At 32.2% G+C, this 11,039-nt stretch overlaps 1 protein-coding gene across 1 annotated transcript; it reads left to right on the top strand.

The window, feature by feature from the left end:
• The first annotated feature begins 3,109 nt into the window (after window positions 1-3,109).
• LOC143574113 (phosphate transporter PHO1 homolog 1-like) lies at window positions 3,110-10,802 on the top strand. The gene is made up of 13 exons (XM_077058823.1): window positions 3,110-3,845; window positions 4,076-4,379; window positions 4,860-5,247; window positions 5,819-5,867; window positions 6,215-6,286; window positions 6,580-6,709; window positions 8,454-8,574; window positions 8,648-8,897; window positions 8,990-9,139; window positions 9,487-9,639; window positions 9,727-10,005; window positions 10,125-10,261; window positions 10,503-10,802. The coding sequence occupies exons 1-13, from the start codon at window positions 3,621-3,623 to the stop codon at window positions 10,591-10,593; spliced, it is 2,349 nt and encodes a 782-aa protein (XP_076914938.1). The 5' UTR covers window positions 3,110-3,620; the 3' UTR covers window positions 10,594-10,802.
• The last annotated feature ends 237 nt before the right edge of the window (window positions 10,803-11,039 follow it).

Raw genomic sequence — 11,039 nt, 5'->3', positions numbered from 1 at the left:
TTCCTTGATAAATTTCTTTTTTCCTGGAAAAGGTAAATGGCATATTTTATTGATTAAAAAACGAAAAGTACTTCAAAAAATTTCTGAGTGATGGTGCTAAAGGCCCTGGCAGTCTGGGACATGAGTGCTAAGAGGACACCAAATGTTTTTACAAACAAAATTTCATTTACAAACTAGAGAAAAGCTGATCAAACCCTGGTTAGAACTTAGAACTCTAAACTTTTTAGCAGTGAGGATTGTGGGTGACCAGATTAAGTTATGGGGGCTTATGATGCTACAATATTGCTACTTATAATTATGCATTCATTACAAACTCACCTATAGTGTCATATGTAACATATTTATTTGCTTTATAATTAGCTCTTTCTCATGGTTCCCAAAAAGGACAACTTATGAAGACACCATTGGTAATTCTAGTGTCGTCAGTGTCATTTTAGTATGACCGAATTTACTTAAGGTCAAAGGAGAAAAAATAAACATTGATATGAGTTAGGAGGTGTGGAATGCACACCTAACATCATGTACCTAGAATTCCTAGAAACCTCTAGGGTTCTAGGAGCAAAGCTCCCTACATGGGGTTCTAAGGGGCCACCGCCTAGGTGGGTTCTAGGAATGAACCTCCTAGACCAATGGGTTCTAAGTAGTTTAAGTAGTAAATCACTATTGATAGTAATAACTTGCAAGCACTGGTAGTTTGCATTGGTAACAAATCATTGTGTTGAATCTCAGTGTTGATTCTTAACCGATCTTTGCGTGTTTGCAACACACAAAGTTAAACTTTGTTTTGCAGAGAAAATATATTCTCGTTCTTTGAAGAACGATGTTAATATGATATCGATTTAATACATGATCCATGAAGCTAATTTTGGATTTTGTAAAACCTACAATTGCATTAAACTGTTTGGCTATTGAGGGTGTACGAACCAACGTGAAGTGACTCTTTGTTCATGTGTCTCGGTGCGCCCATGTGTTTGTGAATATCATTATCTTTTCATCACATCAACATACACCATTGCACGTGAACAAGTTCATTTTGAATCAGATACATTGATAATGATAGATATCGGAATTGACTTTAGAAGTCCTTAAATATTCTTCTTCTGTTTGTAGAATATGTACCAATCAAGAGAGACACAAATTGATATCAAAAAACCATTCCCAATGGGAGATTATCCAACTCACACCCATGATTTTTCATCATAGGGGGGTTAACTTCTTTCACAAGAAAGCTAATTGGTGGGATTCCCCTCGTGTCAAACACGCTCAAGTGTGAAGTTTCTAATGAGATGTGGTGCATTGTTGCTAGTATAATCAAAATTGAAACCAACCGTCTAGTTTTTTTTATACATTCACGACATGACAAAGCACCACATTGTTCTAGCACATTGCCCACAATTACCCGATCCATGTTTTGAGCCGTGTTCATGAATAATGACTCCATGACACCATGCTTATGCTCGTAAACATCCTTATAATGTCCCGTACTTGACTACAATCCATTTATTACAGTACATTAACCAACACATTGTCTAATTTAGATAAATAGATTGCATGGTCATGCTTGGGTTACACTCTAATAAACATATCGAATTTTAAGGTTGCTACCAGCTTTACATAAACAATGATCTTGTTTGGGTTCACCAGTTCAACATGCACTTTAGTCTTGTTACTTTTGACATGTATTATATTTAAGATACATAACTTGACGCCCAATTATAGCTAGAAAAATTTAGTTACTTCTTAATACTCGTAAATAAAATATATGAATGCAGGACCTCTGTATTAGTTTAATCAATTTATAAAGACACAACAAAGTTAAAATTTTTAGAGCACTTCTAGGATTTTTCAAAATCAATAATCATTGAGAGAACATAATAATATGCTCGATATCTAGTGTGCAACAGACTCGATCCATATACTCGAAACTTATCTAGAGTGTGAGCATGTCAGAATCGCAAATAGACAACCTTTATATCGTATATATCTTTAAAACTTAATCACTGATATTCCTTTAATTTGTTATAATGAAAGTGCAAAGAGACATATATCATGGCTACAAATTCCGTTTCTTTGGCAATGCTAGATTGAGGTCATCAACTTTTTCTTTTTATATAATCTATGGTTTGTAAATAACATGAAACTTTCATAAAAGTTAAAGATCAGAACAAAACATCGTGCTTGGTAAAAAAAAGTGCCAAACTTTTACTTGGTTTGCAAAATATGCTGTTTTTTATTTATTAACTTTCTGTCACAAATCTCTTTTTCTCTTACACTATCTATATCTATATATATGCTGGTGACTTAGTGCATATCATACGTAAGAATATGCCAATCATCATCGTTGTTATTCTTGTTATGATTATTAGACAAGATCTCATCTTTTGTTGCAAAACAGAACGTTTTTTTTCCTTTAGAAATCTATTTTTTTTCGTTTTCTTTTAATTACTCTCTCTTTTCAATTGTTCAATCGATCAGCAATCATCGTTTCTGTTGAACTATTTTAAGAAAACAATTCGTTTGATACGAAAGAGTTTTAAAAGATTGAAAGGTAAAGGGTGACACTTAACTATTAGGGGTGAATAACATGAATCATACTTTTACTACTAAGCCATACTCGCTACAATGCAATTATTAGCTAACATCTTCATATATGTCTCATGCCATTTTACTCTTGAATCCGTCTTTAACCTTTAACATTTTCTACAGTTTTTTTAAGAATAGTTATATATAAAGGGTATAAAAACAAAATAAAATCAAACAAATATTATTGAAAAAATAGCTTTTAACAAGTAACTAACTGCAGTTAAAAACACAAATAAAGGCTTGTTATTAATTAGTGGTATCAATTAATGTATATATGTAAATTGTTATGCTTCTTTAAAGTTGAGTGTTCGAGTCCCATACACTATTAGAGAACTCATATATGTTTCTTACACAACTTTATGTTAAAAATGTGTAGGAAATAGTGTTTTCCATGTCATATTCTTCTGGCGTTAAGTTGTAGTAGATTTGTCGGCAAAACTAGTTTTTTGTATTATTATTTTTTGTTTATATATATATATGGGAATCTTGTTGGAAATTTGTAGTGATCATAGGAAATATATCAGAATTTTACGTAGGAAAATTGGCTCTTTTCTAGTAGTGATAGTGAACAAATGGTGTAAATTTGGGATTATGATTAGTAGAGGATATGTCCATTTGCTAGGAAAAACAACGGAAGGGGCATAAAAGAGTGTGACATTACATATGTACTCGATACGTTCCCCCTTGAAATTCGAACTTTTCGTAAGGGCATCCGGGCATTGGCACATCATATTTGAAAGTTTGCAAATATTTTGATTTTTTTTTTGATGAACATCAACCATAAACTTAGGTCCTATACAACTCCAAGTGGAGGGTAGCATAGGATAAATGAAAAATAGAACACAGGATATTTTAGAATGTGCTGCAAGAGAATCAGTACTAGCCACTTCATTTAAAGTTAACCTTTTTCATTACACTAATTTCATGAGTCCATAAATAATGTGATCATGGGCTTCTATTAGACACTCTCAACTCACAAGTGCATAAACGAAAACGCTCTCACCTATTGTGAGGCCGTTAACTCGTATAGTCACGTTATGGTGAAATTCACTAAGCAGTTTGAGGGTCAACTAGTTCCCGAATGGAAAGAAGCCTTTGTTGATTATTGGCAGCTCAAGAAAGACATCAATAAGATTCATTGTGACTCAACTTCCTCTTCATCAAAACCAACAAAAAAAAGTTCTTTAACTGACACACTCTTCTCCTCTATGCATAAACTTTCCTTATTTGGGAATCAATGTAGAGATAGAGAATTCATTCATGTACTCATTCTAGCTCTTTCCCACTCTCTTTTTGTTTTTATTTCAAACGACAAATTTCCTTTACTTTCGAGGACTAGAACCCAAGACCTCTAGGTGATTAAGAGACTTTGGCTCTGCCACTTGTCCACCAACCCATAACCCATTGACAGTCAACTTTCAGTTAACTAACGGATTTTATGATCATTACCACGTATGGCTTAACTAATGTTGTTTGGTTTATCTTATATCAGGTTCACAGTAAACTTGAGACTGCTAGTAAGGGAGTTGTATACAAAACTGAATTGTTAGAGCAATTTGATCATACCGAAGCCGCAAGTGCATTTTTTGCACTCTTGGATCTACAACTTAACAAAGTGAATGAGTTCTACAGAAAGAAAGAAAAAGAGTTCCTAGATAGAGGAGAATGTCTTGAGAAGCAATTACACATTCTTGTGGAGCTCAAAACTGCTCTCAAAGACCAGCACAAAAATAAAGCTAATTCATCCTATCATGACTCCAAGGATGAAGACTCCATATCTGGAACTATTTCATGTGGTAAGAAAGTAATATTTTAGAATGGTCACTTTGGTTTATTAAGTAGATTTGGGACAAAACATATAAAAAATATAGAAAAAATGTCTACTTTCTATTTTGCCAATTCATTTTTCACTTGTTACTTTTTTTTGGGCTAGCCATACATACTGTCACATTTAATGCTACATCATTTCAAATGACCTCTGTATAAGTCGGACAACTCTTTTGACAAAGAATTATCAAAGTTTAACTATCTATGGTCAGAATGGTCGTCCGGATTTTAACCAAAAACCAGTTCTAACCAATAATTTTCAAAGTTTGAGCTTCTATGATCAGAATGTCATCCTTATATTGCTCATCAAACAATCGTTCTAACCAATAAATTTTAGTCCTTTTGTGGACGGCCATTTAATGGTGTGAAACTAAAATGAGGGAGGTGCAGCTATAGCATGACCCTTTTTCTATCTATATAATGGTGTTTCTTTTTTTATCTGGCCGCAGATGAGGAATCTAGTAGGGGCATGACTGACAACGATTTTCTGGAAGAGGAAAATTTAGCAGGGGATGGGGAAGCATATGGTATGCAATGTTTATCGGGATCAGAAAAACTTGAGAAAGAAAGATCAAAAAATGAGGGTGAACGGAGTCTTTCTCGTTGTATTAGTAACTGCCACGAAAAAAAATTGAAAATTCGCATTCCGCTAACCAACCCGACACGAACGTTCTCCTATCTACTTTGGGAAGATTTGATTAACCAGTCATCCAAAAAACAAAATGGTCAGGATAAAAAGCTTCACATTAATAAAACAAAGCTCCATCATGCTGAAAATATGATTCGGGGAGCTCTCATTGAGCTCTATAAAGGATTAGGATATCTCAAAACTTACAGGTATTATTTTGGTTTAGGTACATTATTCTTTATTTAACTAGTTTCTCTAACTTTGGAACCTAAAGCTAATTGGATGGCATTTGTTACATTATATTCTTAAGTTTATACCATATATATACTTCAATCCACATTATCACCAAGAGAACTTTTATTTATTTAAAGCAATCACAATATTCATGACACTAAGAATCTAGGTTCAAGGCATAAATTAAACAGTTTATTTGTGAGAACATACCGAACAAAATAAATTTTTAATATTTCTAATTTTAAGAATTTTCAATATTTAAGAAAATAATTAAAAATATGTGTTTATTAAATAAATTACTTATATTACCTACATATAAACTATAAATTATATTTACCTACACATGTGCAGATTATATTACATACATATAGCAATTAAAAAAACATGTGAACAGCTTAATTAGTTTATTGTTTCTATGTACATAATATACACATCTTTATATAGAAAGTACAAAATTTTAAAAATATGAACCATGGTTTTTTCGTAATGATTTAGTATTTTGTAATGAAACTCATGTAAGAACTTTTTACGATTGATTATTTTCAGGAATTTGAACATGCTCGCCTTTGCGAAGATTTTAAAGAAATTTGACAAAGTAAGTACATGGTGTACGACCAACACCACTTTAGTGGGGTGGTCAAGAGGTTTTTCTTATGGTTCTAGTTCGATTCTCGGCTTATGTGCGCTCTCTGAATATGGGCAACATACTGTAAGGGAGATTCGAACTTGGGTAATGAGGTATCGTAAGTTTATTTCCCTTTGGGGGAAGACACCGTCATCACTATGACACATGCCTTTAAAAAAAACGAAGTACATGGTGTACATTTGATATCTCAAGTGGATTGACAAAATCTTATTTATTTTTTGTTTCCTTTTTTCCTTAAAACTTTATATTTTTAACTAAGATAGATATGCCACCTTATGTTGTCTTGTTCTTTACAGGTTACAAACAAACAAGTTCTTCCCATTTACCTTAAAGTTGTCGAGAGCTCTTACTTTAACAGTTCAGACAAGGTAGACTTAATTTTTTTTTGTAGCTTTAGTAATTAATTTGAGTAGTGCTTGATGGCATAGCCACAATAATATGTCAAAGAATATAATGATGATTGCGCGTAATCGAGTATGAAATTTCCCATTTGCTGGAAAAATTCGGACCATATGAAGTGGCTTAATTCCCATATTCGATCTTTTTCATGAAGCCAATAAACATACACTAAAAAATTAAAGATTCATTCAACTTATATAATTTATTATTTCCTATATTCATTACACTATTACACATCTCAATCAATGTACTTGTATGGCAGGTTATCAAGTTGGCAGATGAAGTTGAGGAGATTTTTCTGAAACAATTTACAAAAGATGATCGAAGAAAGGCGATGAAATACTTAAAACCGACTCAGCGCAAAGAGTCTCACGTTGTCACATTTTTCATAGGTGTGTATCTTTACTTTCTTTTGTTTCCTTTTCTCTTTTGAAATGATCAATATGATGGAGAAGTAGACTAAGAAAATAATTGGCAACCAAAAATAAAAAGAGATCAAGAATTTGAAGATAATATATAAAACAATAACCCCCATTTTTTTTTTCCAAATCATCTTTCCATTATTATTGAGCATTTATGCGGTATATACCCTGATAGCACTGTGACTGAAACGATGTACTACCAACAGAACTATTGTCTAGCAATAATCATACTTAAGTTTGTATGGTCAATTTTTTTTAAATCCATGCAAATTAAGTTATTTTTAACATTATTTATTTGGCACAATTCTGGTTCTCTATGTAAGAGTAATTACAAGATTATTATTACTTTTTAAATCTATACTCTCTAATAAGGCTACAAGTTTTGCCACTTGTCACTCCTACATCAAACTTTACCTTGTTTAACAAATTTATAAGAGTAAAATAATAGTTATCATATTCTTAAAATTTATGCTTCAAATTTGTTAATTTAATATTTACTTCTTATTTTTTTTCAAACCTTTGATATTTATAATTATCTTTTACCTTAAATTTTTTTTAAAGACTATTGTATAACGACTGTATTAATTGTGTTTAACAGATTTATTCTTTCTTATATACTGATTATTTATTTAATATTGTATTTTTAAAAACTACTCGTATAATACACGAGCCTCAAACTAGTATATAATAATTTAAATACAATGTTGTACACTACAACAAGTCTTCATTAATAAATAACTAAAAATAGTTCAAGCTAACAATTATGTGCAAATATTATATACAAGTTTTAGAATGTGTGGAATTTCACTTACTTTATGTTAATTTTATTATTAAAAGTAATAGCCATGATACACTTTTGATGCAACTTTAAGCTTATATACATTTTTAAGTGTATGAATGTGTTAAAAAGTAATAAAGTTATTTGACTGCGTTAAATTTAGTTTGACTGTAGTACACCTTTTAAAAGATGCTCAAGTGGGTCACTTTGCCACTGCTTTACTAGTTAAAGCTTAGTGATGACTTGCTAGAGCAAATAGACCTTTTTATCATCATATATTAAATAAGTATATATAAATAATAATACAAATCTATTCACAATTGATTGACCTATCTTTGCCTTTACAAAGATAAAGTGCAACAAATATATTACTTAGCTTTTTTGACTGCCACTAAAATATGTGGAAAACCAACACAGCATGGATTTCTAGTACATATACCACTTTGAAGTGTGATCTTTATCAGCACCATATGTTAGTGTTTCTCGTAAAAAATCGAAAACATTTGTTTGTCCTATAGGCATGAGACATAACATCGTGTTGGAATATTATTTCCATGATTTGTGACATTGGACAACAATTCTCTATATCTCCTTTTCAATATATGAACACGAAAAGAGAATATCTTAATAATATTCTTCCTTAAAGTTTTTCATTTTTAATATTGTGCTAACTTAATTAATATACATTTATCTTGTAACTTAATTAGATTATTTCTAATAAAAAGTTTATATAGTAATCATAGGTTAATTTATGTTTATCAAATACCAGTGAGTTCAAGAAAACGAGTTAAAATGATAAATTGGTTTATACTGTTATCCAATTTTCGCGTTCGCTTTAATTCGTTGTGTAATTTGAGTTATATTGATTCAATCATGGCTTCCAAGTTCCAACTAGTTCAGAATTTTAAATCTGATATTTGTTCATGGTTTTCGTAGGGCTATTTACGGGATGTTGCATTGCGCTCTTAGCCGGATATGCTGTCATGGCTCATAGCACCGGAACATATGGACCACAAAGTAACACCATCTACATGGAAACTGTGTACCCTCTTCTTAGGTATGCATTATCTTGTTACACATTAATATAAAAAACATCTATACATACTCACAATACATTCATGATATTTCAGCATGTTCAGCTTATTGTTTTTGCACTTTTTCCTCTATGGATGCAACATTTTCATGTGGAGAAAAACCCGTATAAACTATAGTTTTATCTTTGAGCTATATCCAACACGAGAACTCAAGTATAGAGATGTCTTCTTGATTTGTACCACGTCAATAACCGTTGTAGTCGGAGTCTTGTTTGTTCATCTTTCGCTACTGGAAAAAGGGTATTCTTATTCTCAAGTTGAGTTGATCCCTGGCCTACTGTTATTGGTAATGTGATTACTTATATATATACCATTTTTAATGATTTTAAAGTATTGTCAAAAGATTATAAAACATGTGTATTGCTTTCTATTTTACAGGGTTTTTTCCTATTGCTTGTGTGCCCTATCAACATAGTTTACAAGTCAAGCCGCTATCGTTTGTTAAGCGTACTAAGAAACATCGTTTTATCACCTCTTTACAAGGTTGTGATGCTGGATTTCTTCATGGCTGATCAACTTTGTAGTCAGGTCCAATACTCTCTTTGTATTATTAATACTCCATCCGTACCATTATAAGTGTCCGCATTTCCTTTTTTATTTGTCCCATTACAAATGTCAATTTCAAAATTTATTAGTCGATTTCCAAGTTTACCCTTAAACACACACAACTAACATTAATAAACAATATTGATGGACCCACTTTTCAAGGGCATTATTGTCATTTGGTAAGCAAAAAAAGTAATCATTCAATCTACCTTGAACTTTGTGTTTTTCAAACTATGACACTTAAAGAGGGATGGAGGGAGTATTATTTAGAAAATATTATATAAGTCATAAAATATTGTTTAATTAACATGAACTTCCATGTGAAACAGGTGCCTATGCTTAGGAACCTTGAATATGTAGGATGCTACTACCTAACTGGTAGTTACAAAACACAAGACTACGGATATTGTGTTCGCACGAAAAATTACAGAGATCTCGCCTACGCTGTTTCGTTTTTGCCTTATTACTGGAGAGCTATGCAGGTTTAGAAACAATATATATTTTGTCCTATACTTATATATTTGATAAAAAGCAAACCAAATTATAATCAATTTTATATTACTGTGTAGTGTGCTCGAAGGTGGCTAGATGAAGGCGACACGGGACATCTGACTAATTTGGGAAAATACGTATCGGCAATGCTAGCAGCAGGGGCAAAAGTGGCATATGAAAAAGAAAAGAGTGTGGGATGGCTATGTGTGGTAGTGATAATGTCAAGTATCACAACTGTGTATCAACTGTATTGGGACTTTGTTAAGGATTGGGGTTTGTTACAAATGAACTCCAAGAACTCTTGGTTAAGAAACGAATTGATTCTTCGTCGGAAGTTCATTTACTTTTTCTCCATGGTATATAAATACACTTATGCTTGATAGAAACTGTGAATTATAGCAAGTTAAACCACAATGAATAGTTGTGAAATACTTGTCGAAAGTTTGTTAAATCTTTCGTTTGCAACATTTTACAGGGGCTGAATGTTGTTTTGAGACTAGCTTGGTTACAAACTGTGTTACACTACAAATTTGGGGGCATTGATTCAAGATTGACAGGGCTATTTTTAGCAGCCCTTGAAGTCATTAGAAGAGGCCACTGGAATTTCTACAGGTAAACAAAAACCGCATTTAAATAAAAGTTAAAAAGAGAATTTTTTACTTCGAAAATAAACTAATTACTCATAACTTCATAAGGTAAATGCAACAATAGCTAATGCGCGCTATTTTGTTTTATCTAAAAATAAAGACAAATCCACATGGACTTTGAATGTTTAGTATAGAATTTGACATCAAAATTCGACGTTATGCTTCACAAATAACTTACATGTGTGGCCTTTCGAACTTTCCTTCAGGTTGGAGAATGAGCATCTGAATAATGCAGGCAAGTTTAGAGCGGTGAAGATGGTACCTCTACCATTCCATGAGGTGGATGAGCAAGATTGATGTTTATTCATATGCAAATTCTCAAGAAGAGTTGATGGTAGAATAGGATTCTTCAACCAATTAAGCCACCCATGGTTCACAAAGGAACCTTTTAGCTTCACAAGTTGAGGCTTTAGGAACTTAATATTATTCTTCTTGTCTTTCTTGTGGTCAGATTGTGCAAATAATTCATATTATTTTGTACACAATTTTTGTCCTCGGTTTAATAGCGTTGGCGGCAGAATCATGGTTTAAGGATAATCGAATGAAACGAAATCTAAGATCACCAAATACTTGCAGTGAACAATAATGTGGAATAATCTTAGGAAATATGATTAATCTTGGTGCCGGAATTAGTTTCCAAATCCACCATTATATACATCAATAAGAACTTTAATTTTGGCGGTTGAATTGTCGGCGGTATTAACTCACAAACAGTCTTAAACTCTTAGCCATTGCCAGTTCAA

Source organism: Bidens hawaiensis, unplaced genomic scaffold, assembly GCF_021521415.1.
Source record: "Bidens hawaiensis isolate Kalapana, Puna unplaced genomic scaffold, B.hawaiensis_p1.1 tig00026850_1, whole genome shotgun sequence".
NCBI classification, from domain to species: Eukaryota; Viridiplantae; Streptophyta; class Magnoliopsida; order Asterales; family Asteraceae; genus Bidens; species Bidens hawaiensis.
This window is presented reverse-complemented; position numbering and strand designations above follow the sequence as displayed.